Raw genomic sequence first — 25,499 nt, 5'->3', positions numbered from 1 at the left:
ACACTTTGCTACTCTTTTGAAGGACATGTTTTTTCCCAAGGACATGAAAAGGGTTGTTCTTCTTTTTTTCTTTAACATTACAGATGTAACATGTTGCTACAGATCCCACACTTCAAGCTTTTCTTTTCTATCCCTTAATCCTCCCTTCCTTAGCCTCAACGTCTCAGTGGGAGGGAGCCAGCCTGAACGTGGGAGTGGGACAGGCGTTGGTGGGGGTGGGGGGGGGGGGGCACCACGACCCTGAAGCTGCGAGGGCGGAGGGGAGGAAAAAGGGCAACGGAAAGGGGGAAGGAAGACCGGGGAGGGGGAAGGAGGTCGAGAGACGGAGGGGGGGGGGCCCTGCCACACACTATCATTCTTTCTCACACACACACTCTCATTGTCTCACACACACACACGTGCAGGTCTTTTTCTGCCGTCATCTACTATGTTACACTTGCACATTCACTCTGTCTCTGTCTCTCTCACACACTCACTCTCTCAACCAAACGCACTCCCAGGAAAACCTTGCTAGCGCCCGTTTCATTTCGCTCTGAAACGGGCCTTATTTACTAGTACATACATCTAAGGTTTATGCACAGGCAAGTTTCTAACAAGCCATTTCTGCAGTTTGCAAAGGTGGAAATACATGCATATCATTTTGTGCATACTTGCTCCCAGGAGAGCCTCTGCTCGTTGGGTAAATTAGAATTTGGATTCAGATGCATTACTTCGTATTTTCAAAAGCATTCATTTAAGTTTTTGAAAACTTTGTGATAAATAGTAGTAGGTATTAGTATGTGCATACAGTTTGAGTATTTTCCAAAGTGAAAGTATATACATAACTTCCCTTTGAAATTGATGTGACCTATGTGCATGTGTGCTATATGAGTTAAATGGCTGTTTAAGAAAAAAAAAAAAAAAGATCATTTTGTGTGTTAAGAAAAATGGTGGATTTGTTCTGCAGAAGGAATAGATTGTGTTTCCATCTTATTTTGGGCATTTTACACTGATTTAAGCTGGGTCTTGGCTATTTTGGTGGTAGAGGTTTACAGTTTGCCGGACCACTAGGTTTTAACTAGTAAGCCTATCCAAGGTTTCAGGAAGTCGCACGTCGGTGATCAGATTCCTTTCATCAGTGAGGTCAAAGTACTTAAGTACAAGTGGAAATAAGTGTATATGTTAATACTAAAGTAAAAGAACAGCGAAGAACACAAATACTAAAGTAAAAGCTCCTGCCCAATATAATGTTAAGTAAAAAGTAAAAGTACTGCATCTACAGTAACTGCAGCTATTAATGTTTTTATCCTAACAACTTTATTGCGCTACAAGTAATACAATTGGCTATTAGTAAAACAAAATTGTTGAAAATGACTGTCACTCATGCGAATCATTAATCCAATGCAACTAAAAAGGTGATGAACCACTGCACTACCACAAAATGGATTGTTCAGTCTGAGAAGTTCCTTCAATTCAGGGCAGGCTACAATATTACTGATGTCTTTTGACTGGATCCACAGGAATCTGTCTGAAACACTTCCATATAGCAAAGAATATTTTCATTGTCATCTGCATTAGTAGTTCTGTCCAGTTCATTACTTGCATCTTCTTTTTCGTTATCATCATGCTTTCCAATTTACAGAGAAAACTTTCTGAAAGTTCTAATCATTGTCTGTTGTTCTAACAACTTTTCAACTGATAGTAAACTGAATATCTTTGAGAACTGATGCAATAATGTCAAATGTTTGGGAAGTCTTTAATCTCTTCAGGCCCAACAAGGAGACTTCCCCTCTAAAGACTATCAATCCTGTGGATAGTCACCGCAAAGTAAAATTTTTCCAATGGGATGACCAGCAGTCTTTTTTGGTAGAACATGTCTGTTCACCAAGAATCGCAACCAGCTTCAGTTTCCATTTCATCAAGCAGATCAATCCATAGACTGGTGGGTTGTGTCCATCTACCAGCAGGTGGAGATAGAGAGCAATCTTTTGCCTCCCTATATGTGGTCATGTGCTGCCGGAAACTCCTCAGTATGTTCTCTATCTCAGCAGGTGGTGGTCACACAGAGCAGCAGCTCTGGCTAGGTCTCCAAGCCTATTCATTTAGGTTTTGTTGAGTACCTGGGGTTGAGGGCTCTTCCTGAGGAAGTGCAAACCTGGTGGTTCCATGTCCCTCCTTTTCTCCCCCCTCCCGCTGGCTCCGTTGAACAAAAAAAAAAAACGCCTTTTTAAAACTTCCAAAAAGGGCATCTATTGCAGCTGCTCACTGGGACACCAATTCGTTGCAGCTCGGAGCAAGAAGCAGGTAATTTTACCTTTTACAGCAGGCAGGGGGTTCCCCGAACGTCTCCTTATGGTGTTGGAGGGCAAGGGCGCGAAAAGACACTCCCGGACCGCGTGCGCACGTCTAGCGGGGAAGTGGGGGTTCGATGGCAGAGGCGCCTTTTTTGGGCCCCTTTTCAGAGTCGGGAGAGTTCCCTGGTTTTTCCTCCGGTGCAGCGAACAGACATCATAGGGCTACAAATTTGAGGTCCTTAGTCCGGTGAAGTACAGCATGTTCTCTGTGTGATCATTCCGGTGGAAGGTCTATAACAGTTCCAAGAATGGAACCATAACAGTGAGACCAATGGGTCCTTGACATTGTATATAGAGACTATTCCCCAGAATTCACTATCCGTATCTCCGATTTTTCCCTCTGTCTGGATGTAGTAGGGTATACACAAAAAGTAGCACATATGAGTTTATCTTGTTGGGCAGACTGGATGGACCGTGCAGGTCTTTTTCTGCCTTGATCTACTATATGTCTTGGATTTTAAGAAATTAGCTGTAGAGACTTCCCTGAAGCTTGAAGAACCCCTTGGTTCTGGAAGTGATGGTCCTTCGACGAGGCCGGCTGTGGCTTCGGCGCCGGCGTCGAGGAAAGCATCAACGTCAGTAGCAGAGGTAATGGCTGCTGAGAGAGCAGCCCGCGCTAGGAGCAGTGGGGCATCGAGTGGGTCGAGGCCTCCTGTTATGCAGGCCCCCCGGGACCGACCTTTGTCAGACCTGGCCCCGAGGAGACGTGAGGATTCCATGTTTTCCTCATTGGTACTGAGGAGTCTCGATGACGGGCGTCGAGTGAAGGCCAAGAAGCACTATCATTGTCCTCCTTCAACACACAGTGCCGGGAGCTCCAGGGTGTCGAGAGAGGTGGCACCCGAGAAGCGTCAGCGTCGAGAGAACTGCTTCCCCTCTATACAGGAGATGCAGATGCGTCGCTCTCCTGGCAACCCAATACTTGCTCCCGAGCCTCGACAGATTCTGCCACCGGCTGTTCCACCGGCCCCACAGCCTTCTCCGATGGCAGCTCTCGAAGAGCGCATCCGCGCCCTGTTTCCAGAACTTCTGGAAAGATTGCTGCGTCAATCTGCTTCGGTGTCGGGGGTAATTGCGCCTTCTATACTGTCTGCTGCAGTGGCGTCTGGCCCTTCTGTGGTGAGGTCCCCGGTCTCGGTGCCGCCTGCCAAGTCGACTCCCCTTCGACGTCGGTGGAGGAAGCTTCACCAGCAGACAAGGCAGGCGTTGGCCTCTAGATATCGCCATCGAGGATGTCATTCCTCAGCGTCAAGGCAGCCTCAGTCTCGGAGTAACCTATGAGAGGTCTTATCCGATATTGAACAGGAGCGTTTGTGGGAGTCAGAGGAAGATCCTAGGTACTTTTCTTCTGATGAGTCCTATGGGATTTCCTCTGAACCTTCCCTTCCACCAGAAAGGAGACAATCTCCACCAGAGAGTCTGTCCTTTTCCTCCTTTGTCCGAGAAAAGGCTACGGCTATTCCCTTCCCTATGGAGGTTGAGGATGAGCCCAGGGCTGAGATGCTCGAAGTCCTGAACTATTCTCCACCTAAAGAGGCTGAGACGGATCCTCTGCATAAGGTACTGCAGGAAGTCCTTATGCGGAATTGGTCGTTCCCTCTGTCTGGCCCCATGATCCTGAAGAAAGCTGAATCCCAGTATCTGATCCATGGTGAACCGAGATTGATGAGGTCTCAGTTACCCCACAATTCTATGGGGTTGACTCCGCCCTCAAGCGAGCCAGAAGTATTAGGGACTATGCTTCGGCGCCCCCAGGCAGAGAAGCTAGGACTCTTGACTCTTTTGGGAGGAAGACGTATCAGGCCGCTATGCTCGCTGCCAGAATTCAATCACACCAGCTCTTCACGAGCTTGCGGAGCAGGCCGAGCATTTTTGCTAGGAAGGCGTGTCAAAAATTCCTGGCCAGGGGTACGTTCAACACTTTTGATGTAGCATCCAGGATCGCTGCTCAAGGTATAGTGATGCGCAGACTCTCATGGCTGCGTGTCTCTGACCTGGATCATTCGGTCCAGCAGCGTATAGCGGATGTTCCTTGCCGGGGGGGGGGGGGGGGGACAACCTTTTTGGTGAGAAAGTAGAGGATCTTGTTGATCAGATCAAGAAGCATAATCCTATGGATTCTCTCTCCCGCCGGGCGTCTTCTGCTACAACCTCTTCATCTAGGAGGTTTTTTTGAGGGAAGAGGAGTGCTCCCTATTCCTATGGTAGACGTAGGTACACTCCTGCTTCTCGGCAACCTGCCAAGGCTCAGCCCCAGCGCACTCGTTCTCGTCAATGGCGTGTGCCTAAGGCCCTCCTGATCCCCAACAAAAGCAAGGGTTGAGCTTTTGACTGGCACCAGTTCAGCATAGCCTCAATAAAAGTGTCCCTGCCGGATGACTTGCCGGTTGAGGGGAGGTTAATGTTTATTCACCAAAGGTGGCCTCTTGTAACCTCCGACCGGTGGGTTCTTCAAATAGTCTGGTTATGATACACCCTCAATCTGGAATCCAAACTTCCAAATTGCCCACCTGGAGCTCATTCTTACAGCTCCCAGCACAAGCAGGTACTTGCAGAGGAACTCTTTGCCCTTCTACAGGCCCAAGCAGTTGAAACCGTTCCACCAGGGGAAGAAGGGCTGGGATTTTATTCCAAGTACTTCCTTGTGCAAAAGAAAACAGGGGGCCTGAACAAATTCCTACTTGTCAGGATGGTTTCCCTGGGCACCCTTCTTCCCATGATTCAAGAAAACGATTGGCTATGCTCTCTGGACTTAAAGGATGCTTATACACACATCTCTATACTTCCAGCTCACAGGAAGTATCTTCGATTTCGGCTGGGAACACAACACTTTCAGTACCATGTACTGCCTTTCGGTCTGGCGTCTGCGTCCAAGGTGTTCACGAAGTGCCTTGCAGTAGTCGCAGCGTCGCTACGTAGACTGGGAGTGCATGTGTTCCCTTATCTTGACAATTGGCTGGTGAAGAGCACCTTTGAGGCAGGAGCTCTAGAGTCCATGCAAATGACTATTCAGGTGCTAGAGCTACTGGTGTTTGTAGTGAATTATTCCAAGTCCCCTCTCACCCCAGTCCAAAAGCTAGAATTTATTGGAGCTCTGTTTGACTCAGACAGCTCAGGCTTATCTCCCCCAGGCAAGGGCAGATAACCTCCTGTCCCTGGTGTCCACAGTTTGAGAGTCTCAGCAGATTACGGCTCGGCAGATGTTGAGGCATATGGCCAACCATGGCATGTCTCTACATGAGGTCAGCTCAATGGACCCAAGCTTATCAGTGGTATCAAGCTGCGGGAGATCTAGAGGATGTGATCCAACTATCCACCGATTTTTGAAGTTCTCTTCAGTGGTGGACGATCCGATCCAATTTGACACTGGGACGACCATTCCAAATTCCTCAGCCACAAAAAGTGCTGACGATGGATGCATCTCTCCTAGGATGGAGAGCTCGTGCAGATGGGCTTCACACTCGAGCCTGGTCCTTTCAGGAAAAAGGTCTTCAGATCAATCTCCTGGAACTACGAGCGATCTGGAACGCTCTGAAGGCTTTCAGAGATCGGCTGTCCAATCAAGTCATCTTGATTCAAACAGACAAACAGGTTGCCATGTATTACACAAACAAGCGGGGGGGGGGGGGGGGCATCGGATCTCGCCCTCTGTGTCAGGAGGCTGTCCAGATATGGCTTTGGGCATGCCATCACAGCATGTTTCTCCAAGCCATTTATCTGGCAGGCGTAAACAACTGTCTGGCTGACAGGCTGAGCAGGATAATGCAACCTCGCGAGTGGTCACTGAACATGGGCGTAGCCCGCAAGATCTACTGAGCGTGGTGCACCCCCTCAGTGGGTCTTTTTGCTACTCAACGTCAATCACAGGGGCCCTCAGTTCTGTTCCAGGCTTCAGGCCCGCTACAGACTAGCGTCAGACGCCTTTCTCATACTTTGGGGAACAGGCCTTCTGTATGCTTATTCTTCCATACCTATAGTAGGGAAGACTTTGCTGACACAAGACTGCGGAACCACAATTCTGATCGCACATTTCTGGCCGCATCAGATTTGGTTCCCTCTTTTTCTGGAGTTGTCCTCCGAGGAACCGTGAAGATTGGAGTGTTTTCTGACCCTCATCACTGAGAACAAGGGGTCGCTTCTGCATCCCAACCTCCAGTCTCTGGTTCTTACGGCCTGGATTTTGAGAGCTTAGAATTCGCCTCCTTGGGTTTTTCAGAGGGTGTCTCTTAGGTACTGCTTGCTTCTAGGAAAGATTCCACGAAGAGGTGTTACTCTTCAAATGGTTTGCCGTCCAGTGTGAGAGCAAGGCCCTAAATCCTCTTTCTTGACCTACACAGACCCTGCTTAAATACCTTCTACACTTGTCAGAGTCTGGTCTCAAGACTAGCTCTGTAAGGGTTCACCTCAGTGCAGTTAGTGTTTATCGGCATGTAGAGGGTAAGCCTATCTCTGGACAGCCTTTAGTTGTTTGCTTCATGTGAGGTTTGCTTTTATCAAAGCCCCCTGTCAAACCTCCACCAGTGTCATGGGATCTCAACATTGTTCTCATCCAGCTGATGAAAGCTCCTTTTGAGCCACTGAAATCCTGCCATCTGAAGTACTTGACCTGGAAGGTCATTTTCTTGGTCGCTGTTACTTCAACTCGTAGGGTCAGTGAGCTTCAAGCCTTAGTAGTGGATGCACCTTATATCAAGTTTCATCACAACAGAATAGTCCTCCGCACACACCCTAAGTTCCTGCCAAAGGTGGTGTCAGAGCTCCATTTGAACTATTCAGTCGTCTTGCCAACATTTTTTCCCTGTCCTCATGCCCACCCTGGCGAAGGCAGTTTGCACACCTTGGATTGCAAGTGAGCATTGGCCTTTTAAGTGGAGCGGACGAAGCCCTTCAGAAAGTCCGCCCAGTTGTTTGTTTCTTTCAATTCCAACAGGAGAGAAATCGCCATCGGAAACACAATCTCAAATTGGCTAGCAGATTGCATTTCCTTCACTTATGCCCAAGCTGGTCTGACTCTGGAGGGCCATGTCACAGCTTATAATGTTAGAGTCATGGCTGCATTGGTGGCTCACTTAGTCAGCCTCCATTGAGGAGATTTGCAAGGCTACAATGCGGTCATCAGTCCACACATTCACATCTCACTACTGCCTTCAGTAGGATACCCGACGCGACAGTCAGTGCTACAGAATCTGTTTGGGGTTTAGAATCCAACTCCACCCATCTTGACCCATTTTTATTCTGTTCCAGGCTGCACTCTGTTAGCTCTTTTTTCAGGTCAATCTATGTTATGTTCTCACCGTTGCGAGGCCCAATTGACCAATGTTCATTTTTTTGAGTGAGCCTGTATGCACATGTGAGAACAAGAAGGGGCATGCTTGCCAGAAGACTGGCAAAAAACTTTTTATTTTTGCTTGCAAAAAATTTGCCGGTTCCTGGGCCGATGCGGGATGTTGACCCACATGTGAGAACAATCAGCCTGCTGTCCTCGGAGAATACCTGTTACAGGTAAGTATCTTCACTTTATTGCAAGAGTGGAAAATATTCATGGGGACTTGGCAGCAGAATTTTTCTTTACTGTGGACTGAGAATTTGGCCATGCGGGTTTTCAAAGCAAAACTAGTTGATGTAATTCAGCATTTGGAGTTTTCAAGTTGTCCGGTTGGAGTTTTGAAAGGCCAAAAGATTTTTTCAGTTGTTGATTTGCTATTTTTAATGCTGTACACAATAGTTAAGAGCTTGTTTTTTTTATTTTATTTATTTTTTTTTTTAACAGTTCAAGATTTTTCTTGTCAGTTTCAAACAATTTTCTGTTTCACTGGGAAATGATCGAGTTAGTACTTTGTCTTTAATTATTGATACCAGGTTTTTTTTGGAGTGGGTTTTTTTTCCATAGTGAGTTTTTTTTTTTTTTTTTTTTTTTTTTTTGGTACCACTTTTTTCCCCAGATTTGAGAGCTGTGATAAAAACCATTTTAGGAGTTAAAGGGCTATATGAAAAGCCTCTCTTGGGCAGTTGAGGTTTCTGATTATTTAATCATTATCATGTGAGCTAACTTGATCACTCCTTGCTGGCAGTTCTTTTTTTTTTTTTTTTTGGGGGGGGGGGGGGAATTGATGTTAGTGATTTGATAATTTGCTATCCTTGTTAAGATTAATTCAGATCATAAGACATTTTGTTAGAATACTCAGGAATACTAGGCTGAACTGATTTCTTCATTTATTGGAAAGAAAAGGGATCCAGCTTGGTCCTTTACTTCCTGAAGGTATAAATGACAGTTATAGCAAAGTTATTCACATCTAGCAGGTGTTTTGTGGAACATAGGACTAATCAGCCACTCAAGTGTGGGTGACACACTGATGGGATGTAACAGTCTCCCTGAGCTCTCAACTATTTTATAATAGAGAATACATGGTCCTCCTTGCACAGGGTGGTCTCCAGATTTAGTTCCATAGCTCAAATATAACTCTTGATGGGAGAGATTCCATGCTTGAGAAATCTGTCCATAGATAGCAACTTCGCTTGACAAATGAGGATTGAATCGGGCACACAAGGAATGAGTCCCAAACTTAGGGTTGCCCAAGTTTTATAGATCATTTATTGTTGGAGCAACCCAGTCAAATCAGAAGGCAAAGAGATCCTTAGTTTATGAAGACAGATTGCTCAGGCAATTGAAAACTAGGTTTCTGCTTTGCAAATGCCTTTCAGTAGAGCAGATCAGAAGAGCTACAGAAGCATCAGTGGTTTGTATCTGATGAAGCTTGACCTTATTGAAAAGAAGATTGTGTGTAACAAAATTGAATACAGGATGTTAGTTAGCTGTTGTATACTTTGTGCTGTAATTTCAAGTCTCTTGGGCTGACGAAGGTGAACTGCTTCTTAGATTTTGACAGATTCCATTTCCAGTCTAGAGTGTGAAGGGACTTCTGTCATTGTTCTCTTGAGGTTTAGGATAAAAAGATGAAAGCATCATTTCTTTGAGATGAAAAAATGTGACCACTAAATTTTATGGAAGTGAATTTCAGGTTTATGTCTAACAAAAGCTTTTGGCTGAAACAGTTTCAGAAAAAATACTTTCAAGTTAGAGATGAGGAATTCAGTGGCTTGAATGCGGCTTCACATGGTTAGGACAACACATCCTTGGACCTTTCGTTCTGAGTTCTGGAAAATGTCAGCCCCAACCAATGATATCATTCACTTGTGTATCCAATTTTCAATTCTGCTTTTTGATGGAGATCCCATTTTGTATCCAAGGTTCTTCTATGGCGGTAGATCCACATGTAGTCTGTTAGTAAGGAGAGTCAGATGAATTGTCATCCTGTGCCACCATATAAAGGACCCTGGTTCCCTAATGTGACCTTCATCTGTACTTTATACACTGGCCACCCCCTCCCTGAATCTCGCATTCCTAGTGGCATTCTGTTCAGTTCAGTTTATATTGGAGCTGCTGGCCTTATCTTGCAGAGATTCTACTTAAGTCTTTTCTAGTGTCAGTTGCCTCGCAGTCTTTCTTGCCAAAAATACTTTCTCCATTTTATCTGAACCAAATCTCTCTTGGTTTTCAAAAGGAGGAATGTCTGTGTGTGTGTGGGGGGGGGGGGGGGGGGGGGGGGGGGGATTTGTGGCTATTTCAATTTATTTAAAGGATTGGCCAAGTTGCTAGTCCTGTTCAGTGGCCTTCACAAGGGAGAGGCAGAATTCAAATCCTCTGCCAGAAGCATTAAAGGATCAATTTCGACTGTATATCTGCTGGAAGGGTTACAGGCGAGCACATTCCGTGAGCTCAGGCTTTCTTACAAGTAGCATTCAGAATGAATTTTCCAGAAATTTGCAAGGTGGTCACCTGGTTTTCCTTGCATTTGTGTGTTAAACCTTTGGAGGTTATTCTGCTCTTGGCTTGTACATCCAGTCTTCGGGGCATATGTCTTCCACGTTGCCTTGACTTTCTCCTGCCTACGTTAAAATGATTGGATACGTCACATAGAAATATAGGAAGGTGAAAGCAGATGGATATGTCACAAAGAAATATAGAAAAAAGAAGGCAGATAAAGACCATATGACTTATCAAGTCTGCCTATCTATGCCATCTACAATCTTTTCCTGTTCCTTAGAGATCCTATGTACTTGTCCCAAGCTTTTTTGAATTCAGATAGTTTTTGTCTGCACCACCTCCACATGTACTTGCACTGATCTAGCAGAATGATCAGGAAGGAATGATTTTAAATGTAACATTTGATCTTTTTCTTTTGAATCCAGCTTAGACCAGTCCAGAACCTTGCCAGGAAATTTGTGTCAGCATGGAGTATATTCCTTGCTCAGATCCTGTAGAGGTATTGACATTTCTAGTTCTTGAATGAAAAGAACACAAAGATCCTTTGACACTGTGTTTCTGCTCTTTCCCTTCTTTCGCTGGTGGGTTTCCTGGGAAATCCACTCTCTCATTGCAGATTCCACCTAAGAAGGTGGATACACAATACTATATCCAGAACGCTCCCAGATTCGAGAGGGCTCAGCTGCCTCACCACTTTGGTAGTGTAATCTGCCCTCAAACGAGCCAGAAATTCTAGTTCTCATGCCTTGGCTCCCCCAGGTCGAGAGGCTCAGACAATAAACTCATTTGGGAGGAAGGTTTATCGTGCCTCGATGTTTATTACCCGCATCTTGTCCTACTAGCTCTACACGCGCATCTACTTATTTATTTATTGCATTTGTATCCCACATTTTCCCACCTATTTGCAGGTTCAATGTGGCTTACTTAGTCTTTACTGCACAGTACTCTGTCTCATGGATTCCCTCTATCAGGAGCAGGCTGCTGAGCTTCACCAGTTGGCTGGTAAGAAGTAGCTGGAGTGCAGAAAGTATCTGGCCAGGGGCACTTAAGACACATTTGATGTTGCATCCAGACTCTGCCGTAGATGTGGGTATGCCCAGACTCATAGCTGCTTGTCTGACCTAGTACAAGTGGTTCAGGGGCGATTAGCAGATGTACCATGCCAAGGAGATAATCTTTTTAGGGACAAGTTTGAGGTCGCCAACTTCAACAAGATGCATATTGACACCATTCAGTCCTTCTCGGCATCCTCTAGCTGCATCCTCCTCTACTACATTTTTGAATGGGCATAAGCAACAGACCTACTAATCTCAAAGGTGTAGGTTTCACCGCTTTCTCACTCTATCCAGCAGTCTCAGTCTTGGTGTTCTTATCAATCCCACCCTCAGAAGCCCCAGCAGACTCCCCAGTCAAAGCAAGGGATTGAGCTTTTGACTTACTTCAGGAGAGCATAGCCGCAGTCAATGTAACCATCCTGGACGACCTTCCAGTGGGAAGGAGGCTCCCCCACCCCCATCAAAGGTGGCCCCTTGTAACTGTCGACCAGTGGTTCTTAATCTGTCTTGGGTACATACTTTGGTGTCGATAACCACTGAGAGCATCTTACCTTAGCTCTCCGCACAAGTAGGTACTTGTTGAGGAAATCACTGCCCTTCTACAGGCCAATGTGGTCGAACCCATGCCACCCATGCCACCAGGGGAAGAAGGGAAAGGATTCTATTTCAGGTACTTCCTTGTGACCAAGAAAATTGGGGATTCCGTTCCATCTTAAACCTAAGGGCCCTGAACAAATTCCTGGTCAAAGAAGATTTCAAAATGATTTCCCTGGGCACTCTCCTTCCCATGATTCAGGAAAAAATTGGGTATTCTCTCTGGACTTGAAGGATGCCCATACCTGCATATCTATACTTCCCAGTCACAAGAAATATTTCAGATTCCGAGTGGGAAAACACCATTACCAATATCGCGTTCTGCTTTTTGGCCTTGTCAACTCCATGAGTATTCACCAAATAGCTAACAGTAGTTGCAGCGTTGATACACAGACTGGGAGTTTACTCATTTCCCTACCTGGATGATTAGCTGGTCAAGAGCACATTGCAGGAGGAAGCGTAAGATTCAGTCCACAGAACTATCATGTGCTGGAGCTACTAAGATTTGACATAACTACCCCAAGTCCCATCTTCTCCCAGTACAGCAGTTGGACTACATAGGAACTCTGCTTGTTTCAGTGTAAGGCTTTTCTGCCGTAAATGAGAGCAGATGCCTTGGTAGCAATTGCCTTGCAAGTTTGAAGCAGCAAGCAGATCACAGCTCGGCAGATGTTGAGATTGTTAGGCCACATGGCCTCCACAGTGCATGCTACTCCCATGGCTCTCCGTTTGAGAGAGTCCCACTGGACTCTAGCTTCCCAGTGGTCTCAGGCAGCTGGGAATCTAGCTGATGTCATCCAGGTTCCTCCGGAGTTGGGTTGCTCCCTTCTCTGGTGGACAATTTGGTCTAATTTGACTGTAAGACTATCATTCCCAATTCTGCCGCCTCAGAAGGTGTTGACAACAGATTCATCCAACCTGGGATAGGGAGCTCATGTGTATGAGCCTTACACCCAAGAGACATGGACTGCTCAGGAAACAGATCTCCATATCAACCTCCTCGAGCTGAGGGCCATTTTGACCGCTGTAAAGGTTTTCAGAGATTGGCTACCGAATCAAATTATTCTTATCCAAATGGACAATCAGATTGCAATGTACTATGTGAACAAGCATGGGGGTATGAGCTCCTATCCCTTGGGTCAGGAAGCAACAGGGTTGTGACAGTGGGCTCTTTATGGAATGGTCCTGCGAGCCATGTACCTGGCTGGAAAGAATAATGCAATCTCACGTGTGGTCTCTCAATTTGGGTATAGCCTGCAAGGTCTTTTGAGAGTGAGGCCATCCCTCGCTGGATCTTTTTGCTTCATCTCAACAGCAGTCCCCCAGTTCTGTTCCAGGCTCAGGTCACACGGCAGACTATCAGATGCTTTTCTCGTACTTTGGGGGGCATGTCTTCTCTATGTGTATCCTCCACTCTGATAGAGGAGACTTTGCTGAATCTGAAGCAAGATCAGGGAACAATTGCCCCTTATTGGCAGAGGCAGATCTGGTTTCCTCCTTTTCTGGAGTTGTCCTCCAAAGAACTGTGGAGATAGGAGTGTTCTCCAACCCTCATGCAGAATGAGGGATCCCTTCTGCATCCCAGCCTCCAGGCCCTGGTCCTTATAGCCTGGATGTTGAGCATAGAGTTTGCTTCCTTGAACCTGCCTTAGGGTGTCTCAATCTTGCTTTTGAGAAAGATTTCACTAAGAGATGTTATTCTTTTAAGTTGAAGAGGTTTGCCATCTGGTGTAAGGGCAAGGCCTTAGATTCTGTTACTAAACCATCTCTGTGTAGGGGGTAAGACCATCTCTAACAGCCTTTATTTTTTCATTTTATGAGATATTTGCTGTTGACAAAGGCCCTCCGCCTCGAGGTTAAACCTTCCGCTATATCATGGGATGTCAACGTTGTTCTCACCCAAATGATGAAAGCATTTTTTTTTTATTTGCTTGACTCCTGACATCTGAAGTATTTGACCTGGAAATTTGAGTTTTTATTGTTGGTCATTTCAGCTTGCAGAGTCAGCTTCAGGACCTAGTAGCTGATCCAGCTTACACTAAGTTTCATCATAATAGAGTAGTTGTTTGCCCACACCCCAAGTTCCTTCCTAAGATGGTGTCAGTTTCATCTTCAGTGGTCAATCCTGCCATCATTTTTCCCCAAATCACATGATGATTCTGGCAAAAGCGTACTACATACCTTAGACTACAAGTGAGCCTTAGCCTTCTGTCTGGAGCAGACTAAAGCCCACATCTACCCAGCTTGAATTATACAGGACGGGAATAGCCATTGGCAAAAGCACAATTTCCAGATTGCTTGCAGATTGCATCTCCTTCACTTATGCCCATGCTGAGCTCACACTTAAGGATAATGTCAGAACCATGGCTACATCGGTTGCCCACTTGAGGTCAGCTTCCAGAGAGGGTATGTGGTATTTGGTCCACACATTTACATCTGCCTTGAGCAGGATACCTGACATGATAGCTGTCACAGTTTTGCAGAATTTGTTGTCTAGAATCCAACTCCACACTCCTAGGACCAATTTGTTGCAGGCTGCACCTTCACAACTAGTTTGTATATAGGTTCAGATTAATTGATTGAGACCTCAACGTTTCGAGTCCATATTGTCCTAGCAGCATTGTTTTTGTTGAGCCTGGTAGCTTGGGATTCCCACTTGTGAGAATACAACTGAGCCTGAACCCTCCCACCTCCCCTAGAAGTTGTATTCCTTTAATTAATATTACCTGACTGAGGGACCCACACTTGTGCATCAGGCGAGAAGACACCTGCGCATGTGTGGTGGGACTGTGCTAGAATTACCTTGCACAATGCTAGTCAGTGTCTACGCGGGCTCCGTTGGGTGACGTCACCCACATGTGAGAATATTTGGCTTGCTGTCCTTGGAGAACATCTGGTACAGGTGAATAACTTCGTTTTATAGTTTTTAAATTAATGCTTGTGGTTGTTCATCCCTTTGCTTTGATTACTGGCAATTACTTTGCCTGCACCATGCCTATTTCACAATGATGTCACTGGAAAGTTATGGACCACTGAGTCCATCTGCTGGCAGAGTGACATAAACCTTTGGTGTCTGTCAAAGTATCAAGCAAAAAGAGGAGTAGGGTAGGTTGGCTGTTTCCAAAAAAAACAAGGAAGACGTGTGCACAGTATTAAGTCTTTATTAAGAAGTCATCAAGCGACTCGACACTGCTGCTGTGTTTCGATGCCTAAGCTTCTGCCTCAGGAGTCTTGCAATGCCTGTAGGGTATTGTGCTAAGGTAAAGCTTTGGTACAAAAAGACAAAGCTCGAAAAACAAATGTCATAATCCAAAGGTCGATAACGATACTTCCAAAGGCTGCTGCAGTGTTCCTCCCCTCTTGTGGTCCCCTCTCGTCTGTCAAGGTATAGCATGATTCAGGGAAAGGAAATTAACTGGTATGTTTAAATTTCCTTTCTTCCACGAGCTCCTGTCCTTTGTCAGTAGTTTAGCCGTGTTGATAGTGGTTAGCAATTGTAAGAATTTTGACAATATAAATAGCAAAAACAATAACTACTTGTACACAATTTATCATCCATCTTGACTCTTCAAGATCAATTCCTTTATTATCTGAATACTCAAATTTCTGGCATATATAAAAACGATAAAGTAAGGAAAGTATATCCTGAGAAAGTGGCCCTCCAGTTAATTGAATCAATATGCAGAGTTTAGGATGATTCTTTTTGACAATGTAGTAATGTTGTCCTGTGATATATTATCTTGTCACTGAAAATCCATTATGGTATTATTTAATATTTTTATCTTAGAAAAGACTGTGGAACCTGTGAAGAAGAAAAAAGTCAAACCTGTAGCAGAGGTAAGTTCTCACATTTTGTCATTTTAAGTTTGAAATTACCTTATATACTTAATCTCATGTACAAGTCAAGGGCAGTTTTGGAACTGAAAAGGGCCAAATTTTCCCTGCCTTGTACACCTTTCCAACCAACATGATGATCTCCCTGCCTCACTCACACCCGACCACACAGATCCAGCATGCCCTCTTTGCCGCCCCTCATTCCCGCTACACGTATACTGGGGGGGGGGGGGGGGGGGGGGGGGGGGGCATTTTCTTACTGTAATCATAGGTGAAATACATGCATTTGTACCTTGGGAGGAAGTCTGAGGTATGGAGATGCTTTGAAGGTGGCTGCAGATGTTCAGACTGCTGCTGCCTCACAGTGCAGGGTGCCAGGGAGGAGTACTACTGATAAGCAAAATAGAATGACCCTGAAGTTACTAACAAATTAAGTAGATCTGCAATCCTGGGGCTTCTGGTGAACAAGAAAGCCAGTGTGTTCTTGAGGCTACTGAAGTCTGAGGAAAGGTGAATAGAAATTTGGGGTGGGGGGGGAGGAGGAGGTCTGAATAGTGAGTGAAGGAGGGAATCCAATTGGGAGGAGAGGTATGTGGGAGCAGGAAATAGAGATGTGAGCTGGTTGAGGGGAAGGAATGCAAGGAATAGCTGAGTGGGAGAAGAAAGTGGCACAAAGAAGCTGGAAAAAATGAGCTGACGTGGAAAGTGAGAATGAGTTGGAAAGTTGTCTGAGGTCGTGAGCTAGAAGGTTTGAACTGAGCTTTGAGGGGAGACAGAGATGTGAGAGAAGTGAGATAAAATTGTATTGGAATTATGGTAGAGGGAACTAGGGAAGTGGGATTAAAGGAATCCTACTGGAAGGGAAGGGGCAGCTGGCAGAATAAGATGAATAGAAATGTAGGGTGATGAAACATGAAGGAAATGGTGAGAAGGAACAGAAATGACAATGGAGGGAAGAAATTTTAGAAGAAAGATGGAAAGGTGGTAAGAAGTGAAACTTAACCATTCTGTTACTTGTTCCATCTAGAACCTTTAACTTCTGAAAGCCTTTCTCCTCCACAAAACATCGAGATTGGTGGAGCAGGAGGTCCTTGATCTTTCTTTCAAGGGTATGAGATTAACAACTTTATCCCCTTCCATGGGGTGTCTTGGAGAGGTGGTTCAAGGTCCTTAAGGTTGATATTCTGGTGATGGTGGTGACCAAGAAGGCCTCCATTCAGGTGGAAGGCAGTATGGCCATAAGTCCTTGACCATAAGTTTGAGATACAGACAGACTGGTCATTACATGGCCTGAGGGGTTCTACATTAAGTCCAACATCTTTGTCACTGGATGTGACCCTTCTGAATCATCAGACTTTCTGGTTGATCAACTTCCATGTTGCCATTCAGGATGCTCACAGCCACTTCTTGTAGTTTTGTGCCTTTGGGAAGCACTTTCACTACAAAGCCATCCTATTTTGATTGACCGCAGTCCCTCAGACCTTTACTAAAGTATTGCTTGTAGCTGCAGTGTTCATTCAAAAAGAAGGAATCAGAGTGCACTCCTATTTTGAGGATTGGCTGGTTTGGATCAGGAGGCCTGGAGTATGACAGCTTTGGTGGTCTTCCTGCAGAGCTTTGTCTGGTCTGTAAACTCTACCAGAAGTCACGGAACCAGTTCAGTTCCTCAAGTATCTGGGAGTAATGATTTGATACCCATTTGGGGTTGGTTTTTCTTCTCCAAGCCTGAGTGAGTTTGCAAGCTTATGCTTCAGCCCAAGACCACCTGTGCGTTCCTAACTACAAGAGCTTGAGATTTCCTGCAGTTGCTCAGTTCCATGGCAGTGATCCTGGAAATTTTTATGTGCAAGGGCTCACACGTGGCCTGTGCAGTGTTATGTTCCTGTGGTTATGTTATGTGTTGTTTTATGTTCCTGTGGTTTCCACCGTCTCGCCAGTTTGTTTGACTCCCCTTCTCTGTATTGGTCCACAGTTAGAGTGGTGGTTAGTGCAGGGCTTGACAAACCCCAGGCGCTGGGTTTGCCTCTTCCCTGTGGCAATTTTAAACCTGTTTCCTTTGCTGACTGCAGCAGCCATAAAGATACACTGTCTGCGGTGAGTGCAATAGACTTGTGCTTCTTAAGGGTGAATTTAGAATAATACCCAGATTCGTCCAAAACCCCACAGAGATGATTGTGGTCAGGTCAGTAATAACAAAATGTCATTGGCAAAAGCCAAAACCTTTATTGTTGACCCTCCAAGTCTCACTTTCTGAATAACGGGATAACTGCATATACTATGCAATAAGTGTTCCAAGTACAATAAGAAAAGCAAGGGGGAGGGGAGGGACCACCCTGAAATGTGCCTCTTTGGAGTCCATCAAAAGACTAGCTACAGGGTTGGTATACAATGTCTTTCTCCGAGGACAAGCAGACATGATATTCTCACAAGTAGGTGACATCATCCGACGGAGCCCAATGCAGACACTGCCAAAGTGTACTGCTATTTGAAATCTTTAATGCAGTGCCCCCACAGCGCATGCGCGGGTGCTCTCCCACCAGACACGTGAGTGCAGAACTGCAGTCTTTCATTTTCTGTGGAGCAGAGAGGTGTTTTTTTCTTCGCGTAAACTTTTCGCCTTTTGTCACAGTTTAATTCATGACCTTTTTAATTTTTTTTCAAACTTTTCATTTTTCAGTCTGAGGGGCCTCTGAGGTCTTCCGTCTACCTGTGAACCAACAACCTTTCTTGGGTACGCGGTTACTCGAGTTCCCTGGGCCATTGAGCCTTTTGACTTTGCATCAGCCGTTTTTCCCTCCATGTCATCGAAAGTGCCAAGTGGCTTTATGTTTAAATCTTTTTTTATTATTAACGAGAACAGTTTGTCAGCATCTAAACAAGTGTCACCATACAGTTTACATTTTCTCTCAACCACCCAACCCCTTATTTAACTTCTCCTCCCCTCAGAACTTTCCCAGCTCTCTTCCCTCCCACCTGAACCCTCCCAAATTCCTCCCCCCCCCCCCCCCTTGGGGTGACCCCATCCCTCCCCCCGCCTTCCCGTCCCATCAGCACAAGATTGATTTGGTTTCATCATTGCTACAGTCTTTGGTACTGCTAGTTGAGGATTCTGCTTCTCGCTGTGGGTTGTAGAGTGTCCCAAAAATTTGCCCACGTTTTTTGAAGTGTCTGTCCCTCTCTAGATGTCAAATCTTGAATTCCACGCCTCTCTAACTTCAAAAATTCTATCATTTGTATCCTCCAGGCTCCTATTGGCGGTGCTCTGTTTTCTCTCCAATGTAGCAGTATGACTCTTTTCCCCATCAGTATAGCCCTCTGTAGAAATGCACGAAAGCCTGGGAGGGTGGGCTTGGCGCACTTAAATTCTCCAAAAAGAAATAATGGCTGTCTCTGGATTGTGCGACCCCAATATCTCTTTGTCTCGCTTAGTATGTGTGTCCATAGCTGTGACGTATGTAGACAAGACCAGAACATGTGGCCAAGGGAGATTTGAGCTAGACCGCACCATGGGCAAGCATCTGACTGTCCATAACCTGCTTTAAAGGCTCTAACTGGGGAAACATAAAGTCTGAGGGCAAATTTATATTGCAGTTCCCAGAAGCGGGTGAAAGCTGAGGTTCGTTGTATAGAAGTCAGGAAACTGCTCAATATCTTTTCTGTGACCTCAGCCTTCAGGTCTATAGCCCAGTTTCGTGCTTTGGCTCGAAAATCTATGTCCTCTGTCGAATCTTGTAGGTATCTGTGGTGGTATTTTAGGGGCACTGAATTCTGTGCTCCTAATGTCAATGCAGTGTTTAGTGTGTCTTGAACGTCTTCACTCAAGTTGCTCCAGCCCAAGGCTATGATGTAATGTTGCACCTGTAGGTAGGCAAACTGGTCACTCTCTGTCAAGTTAAATTCCTGTTGTAGCTCTGGAAATGTCCGTATTTTACCCTCCTCAGACATCAGTTGGTAAATGTATTGGATTCCATTCTTCCACCATCGGGCAAAGGCTACCGAGGTGGACCCCTCTGGAAAGTCCAGGTTGTGAAGCAACGGCAGGAAGGGAGTCGCTTTCCAGTAGAAGTTGTGCCTCTTGCAGAGCCACTTCCAGGCTGCCCTAGCTGCTGTTATTAATGGGTTTTTCCCCAGTCTCTCTTCTAGTCTCTGTCCCCGTGCGTGTAGCCCCCATCCCAGGTGTGCAGTGGGAGCTAGACCCATCTCTGTCAGTTCCTCCTGATTATGTAAATATTCTATTCTAAGACATTTCACCTATGGTTTTACCCCTTCAATAGGCAATTAATGATCTCTCTCGCAATACAGGATGTAGTAGGGTATGCACAAAAAGTCGCACATATGAGTTTGTTGTTGGGCAGACTGGATGGACCGTGCAGGTCTTTTTCTGCTGTCATCTACTATGTTACTATGTTCCCGCCCTGGGGGATTATCTCAATTTACCAGTCAAGCTGCCTCTGAAGCGCGGGAAATTTGTTTTTTTCAGGCCTTTCGCTGCCAAATGAGGGCTCCGGTTCCATGGGTTTTCCTCCAGATTTTATCTGGTTTCTGTATCAGTCCTGGAAATCGGGACCTCAGCAGCTGGATGCCCTAGTTACTTTGTCCAGTCTGGTTCTTCCAAAGAGACCTCGCCTAGAGTGGTCAGAGGATGCTGAAGTTTTTTCTCACCGGTGTCTGAGGGGGACATTAGTGAGCTTGCAGATGAGGCTCCTGTCTTGTCCGATCAGGAGCAGGAGAGTGCCTTGCTGGGATAGGATCCCTCAGTGGTAAGAATGTTTCAGAGAGACGAGTTGGCTGAATTAATTGATCAGGTATCCTCTACTTTAAAGTTTGATTCCCTTGAAGCTCCAGTTGGGGAGGTGAAGCAGGTAGATCCCTTGGTTAAGGGCATCCGGCGTTCTTCCCAGTCTTTCCCGGTGAATAAAGATCTGAGGGAGATGGTGCTTCAGGAGTGGTTGGCCCCAGATTCACCTTGTCAGGTTGCTCGGGTCATGGCTAACCTTTATCCGCTCCCTCAGGAGGACAGGGATTCCTTGAAGCCGCCCACGGTAGGTGCTGTAGTGACGGCGGTCACTAAGGCCACGGCCATTCCGGTAGATGGGGGAGCTGCCCTTCGGGATCTTCAAGATGGGAAGCTGGACTCTTTTCTTAAGCGTAGTTTTGATCTCTTTGGTCTGGCTTTGCAGGCTTCGGTCTGTGGAGGTCTTGTGGCTTGCGCTTGCTTCCGTTGGGCTGAAAAGCTCTTGGATGATCCAGGATTTGACAGAGCCTCCTGGGTTCAGGTCTTGGCCAAGTTAGAGATGGGCTCCTCCTTCTTGTCTGATGCTCTCTACAATTTGCTGTTGGCGTCAGCCAAGAATATGGCCCTGGTGGTTGGGGCCCGCCGGGCTCTTTGGTTACGTGGTTGGGTTGCAGATGCGGCCTCTAAGCCTAAATTATGTTCTCTTCCTTTTCAGTGTTCCTTGCTCTTTGGGGAAAAGCTGGAGAAGCTGGTACGTGGTCTTGGGGATGCTAAGGTTCCGCATCTCCCTGAACGCTGTCCTAGGGCTGTTGGACATGGGATGCCGACATGTGGCCGTTTTCAAGAAGCTAGACGGTACAGACTGGGTAGGTCAAGCGGAACACCTAGAGGTCGTTTTTTTTCAGAGGACTCAGTCCTTTCGTGGTAGATGCCGTGGAGGACGGGACTCAGTGTCAGGGGGAGTCAGTCCTACCCGTACCTCTCAATGAAGGGGCGGGGCCCAACCTCTGACGTGTGTAGGGGCTCAGCTGAGTCACTTTTATCAGAGGTGGGCCCAGATCACTTCGGACCAGTGGGTCTTAGAGGTGGTGCACGGCGGCTATGCATTGGAGTTCGAACACCCTCTTCTCGATTCCTTTCTAGAGTCTCCTTGTCGTTCTCAATGCAAGGCGAGCGCGGTTCGAGACACTTTACTTTGTTTGATCGCTCATGGGGCTGTTACCCGTCCCTCAGCGGGAATGGGGGACTGGATGTTATTCAATTTATTTTGTGGTGCCCAAAAAAAAGAAGGTATTTTCAACCCATTTTAGACCTAAAAAGGGTCAATGCGGCTCTGAAGGTGCCCTCGTTTCGGATGGAAACGTTGCGCTCGGTTATTGTAGCGGTTCGGCGAGGAGAGTTTCTCACTTCCCTGGATTTGAAAGAGGCCTATTTGCACATCCCCATCCGGGAGGCTCATACTACTACTACTACTTAACATTTCTAGAGCACTACTAGGGTTACGCAGCGCTGTACAAAATAAACAAAAATGTCCCTGCTCAAAGGAGCTTACAATCTAAAGTACGAAATGTCAAGTTGGGGCAGTCTAGATTTCTTGGGTAGAGGTGTATAAGTTAGGTGCCGAAGGCGACCTTGAAGAGGTGGGCTTTAAGCAGAGATTTGAAGATGGGCAGGGAGGGGGCCTGGCGTATGAGCTCGGGGAGTTTGTTCCATGCGTGGGGTGAGGCGAGGCAGAAAGGGCGGAGCCTGGAGTTGGCGGTGGTGAAGAAGGGTACTGAAAGGAGCGGTTTTTCTTGAGAGCGGAGGTTACGGGTAGGAACGGGTTGAGAGCTAAGGAGGGGCTGCAGATCGAGTACATTTGTAGGTTAGTAGCAGAAGCTTGAATTGAATGCGGTAACTGATCGGAAGCCAATGAAGTGTCTTGAGGAGAGGGGTGATATCGGTTCAGACGGAAGATAAGACGTGCAGCAGAGTTCTGAACGGACTGAAGGGGGGATAGGTGGCTAAGTGGGAGACCAATGAGGAGTAGGTTGCAGTAGTCAAGGCGAGAGGTAACGAGAGAGTGGATGAAAGTTCGGGTGGTGTGCTCAGAGAGGAAAGGGCGGATTTTGCTAATGTTATAGAGGAAGAAGCGACAGGTCTTGGCTATCTGCTGGATATGCGCAGAGAAGGAGAGGGAGGAGTCGAAGATGACACCGAGGTTGCGGGCAGAAGAGACGGGGACGATGAGGGTGTTATCAACCGAAATAGAGAGTGGAGGTAGAGGAGAAGTGGGTTTGGGTGGGAAGACAAGAAGTTCGGTCTTGGCCATGTTCAGTTTCAGGTGGCGGTTGGACATCCAGGCAGCAATGTCGGATAAGCAGGCCGATACTTTGGCCTGGGTTTCTGCAGTGATGATAGGTGTGGAGAGCTAAAGCTGGGTGTTGTCAGCATAGAGATGATACTGGAAGCCATGAGACGAGATCAGGGAGCCCAGGGAAGAGGTGTAGATAGAGAAAAGAAGGGGTCCAAGGACAGAACCCTGAGGGACTCCAACAGAGAGCAGGATAGGGGTGGAGGAAGAACCATGAGAGTGTACTCTGAAGGTACGATGGGAGAGATAAGAGGAGAACCAGGAGAGGACAGAGCCCTGGAACCCAAAAGAGGACAGTGTGTCAAGAAGTAAGTTGTGATTGACAGTGTCAAAAGTGGCGGATAGGTCGAGGAGAATGAGGATGGAGTAATGGCCTTTGGATTTAGCAAGGAACAGGTCATTACAGACTTTGGATAGTGCCGTTTCTGTCAAGTGAAGTGGGCGAAAGCCAGATTGAAGCGGATCGAGGATGGTATGTGAGGCGAGAAAATCAATGCAACGGCTGTGAACGGCGCATTCAAGTATTTTGGAGAGGAAGGTTAGGAGGGAGATGGGGCGGTAGTTGGAGGGACAGGTAGGGTCAAGTGAAGGTTTTTTGAGGAGAGGTGTGACAGCATGCTTGAAGGTGTCAGGGACAGTTGCGGTGGAGAGAGAGAGGTTGAGGATATGACAGATGGGGGGGCGGTGATAGTAGGAGAGATGGTGATAAGTAAGTTGGTGGGGATGGGGTCTGAGGAACAGGTGGTGCATTTCGAGGAGGAGAGAAGATGGGCGGTTTCCTCTTCGGTGATAACAGGAAAAGAGGAGAAGGAGGCCTGGGTTGATTGGATGAGGGAGTGGGTGATAGGATGAAGAGGAGGAGAAGGTTTAGTGGTGAAATCAAGGTTGATCTTCTGGACCTTGTCGCGGAAGTAGTCAGCCAGTGATTGAGGAGAGAGTGAGGGGGGGGGGGGGTGGGAGCGGAGGGCACTTTGAGGAGGGAGTTGAGGGTGGCGAAGAGACGACGAGGGTTAGAGCTGAGGGAATGTCAAATGAGTGTAGTAATCCTGTTTGGCGAGGAATAGGGAGGATTGGAAGGAGGATAGCATGAATTTGTAGTGAATGAAGTCAGCATTTCCTTCGGTTTGCTGTCTTGGGGAGGCATTTTCAATTCTGTGCGCTGCCTTTTGGACTCTCAACGGCACCCCACACTTTTTCCAAAGTCATGGTGGTGGTTGCAGTGGCTCTGAGATAGCAGGGGATCCTAGTTCATCCGTGTCTAGACGATTGGTTGATTCGAGCCAAATCAAGGCCGGAGAGTGAGGAGGCAACCGAGCGGGTGGTAAGTTTTCTGCAGTCTCTAGGCTGGGTAGTGAATCCGGTCAAGAATCATTTGCTTCCGTCTCAGTCTCTGGAGTATCTGGGGGTGCATTTTGTGTGTTCCTGACTCCCTCTCAGGTTGCCAAGCTGCAGGATCATGTCCGACGTTTGTGTGCAGAGAAGGCTCCAGTGGCTCATTCTTATCTTCAGGTGCTGGGGCTGATGGCGGCAGCAATGGAGGTAGTACCTTGGGTCAGAGCGCATATGCAGTAGTTGCAGTTTGCTCTTCTGGACCAGTGGTCGGCAGAGTCTCAGGAGTTGGAGGTCAGACTGCCCTTGAGAAGAGTTGCCCGTCTCAGCCTGCGTTGGTGGCTCCACACGCCGAACCTAGTGAAGGGCATGCCGTTGGACCCTCCAGAATGGATAGTGGGGGCGCACTGCCTCGGTCAGATAGCTCAGGGACGTTGGTCGCTGGAGGAAGCACGTTGGTCCATCAACTGGTTGGAGACGCGGGCTATCCGGTTAGCGCTTCAGAGTTTTCTGCCTATTCTAGAAGGCAAGGCCATCAGAGTTCTGTCCGACAACGCAACGGCAGTAGCCTATGTCAGTCGCCTGGGCGGTGGCCGAGGAGGCGGCAGAGTTAATATGCTGAGCGGAAGTACACCTTCAGGATCTTTCAGCGGGACACGTGGCTGGGGTATACAACGTAAGTGCGGATTTCTTCAGCAGACACACGCTAGACCCAAGAGAGTGGTCGCTTCATCGTCCGGGCTTCGACCGCATTGTGGTGGCAATGGGGTCTGCCGTCGATGGATCTCATGGCGACGGCCGCCAGCGCTCAGGTCCCTTTTTTTTTTTAGTCGATGGAGGGACCCATCTTTCGAAGGGATCGACGCATTGGTTCTTCCATGGCCGTCTCAGGAGCTGTTTTCTCCGTGGCCGCTAGTGGGTTGAGTACTTCAGCGAATCAAGCGTTACTCGGGTCCGGTGAATCTGGTGGCTCCAAATTGGCCACGTTGTCCGTGGTACGGAGATCTGGTACGACTGGCAGTAGAAGAGCCGCTTCTGTTAGGGGACTCGGTCAGGTTAGTTCACAGTCCAATCGCGACGCCCCACCCCTCTCTGTTCTCGCTTATGGCTTGGCTCTTGAGAGGAACAGGTTGAGGAAGAAAGGTTTTTCTTCCAGGGTGATTGATATGATGTTGCGTTCGAGGAAGCGGTCTACTTTGTTGACCTATGTGTGTGTATGGCGGATTTTTGAGAGCTGGTGCCAAGATCGGTGTTACCTCCCCTTTCGTGCTTCAGTTGCAGAGGTGTTGGAGTTCTTGCAGGATGGTTTGGAGAGGGGACTCTCCTTATCCTCCTTGAAAGTTCAAGTAGCGGCTTTGACCTGTTTTTGCGGGAAGGTCCAGGGTTCTTCTTTGGCGTCTTCCCTGGAAGTGGTCCGTTTTTTTGTGGGGAGTTAAGCTGA

At 47.0% G+C, this 25,499-nt stretch overlaps 1 protein-coding gene across 1 annotated transcript in view; it reads left to right on the top strand.

Moving 5' to 3' along the window:
* The window catches only part of ZNF638 (zinc finger protein 638), a 426,212-nt gene that overhangs the window by 219,314 nt on the left and 181,399 nt on the right, over positions 1 to 25,499 (top strand). Inside the window, exon 14 of the mRNA XM_030192174.1 lies at positions 15,595 to 15,644. Coding sequence (XP_030048034.1) covers positions 15,595 to 15,644 — 50 coding nt within the window. The remainder of the gene's footprint in view (positions 1 to 15,594; positions 15,645 to 25,499) is intronic.

This window comes from Microcaecilia unicolor, chromosome 2, assembly GCF_901765095.1.
Source record: "Microcaecilia unicolor chromosome 2, aMicUni1.1, whole genome shotgun sequence".
NCBI classification, from domain to species: domain Eukaryota; kingdom Metazoa; phylum Chordata; class Amphibia; order Gymnophiona; family Siphonopidae; genus Microcaecilia; species Microcaecilia unicolor.
Note: the sequence above shows the minus strand (reverse complement) of the source record. Positions and strands in the feature narration are given on the sequence as shown.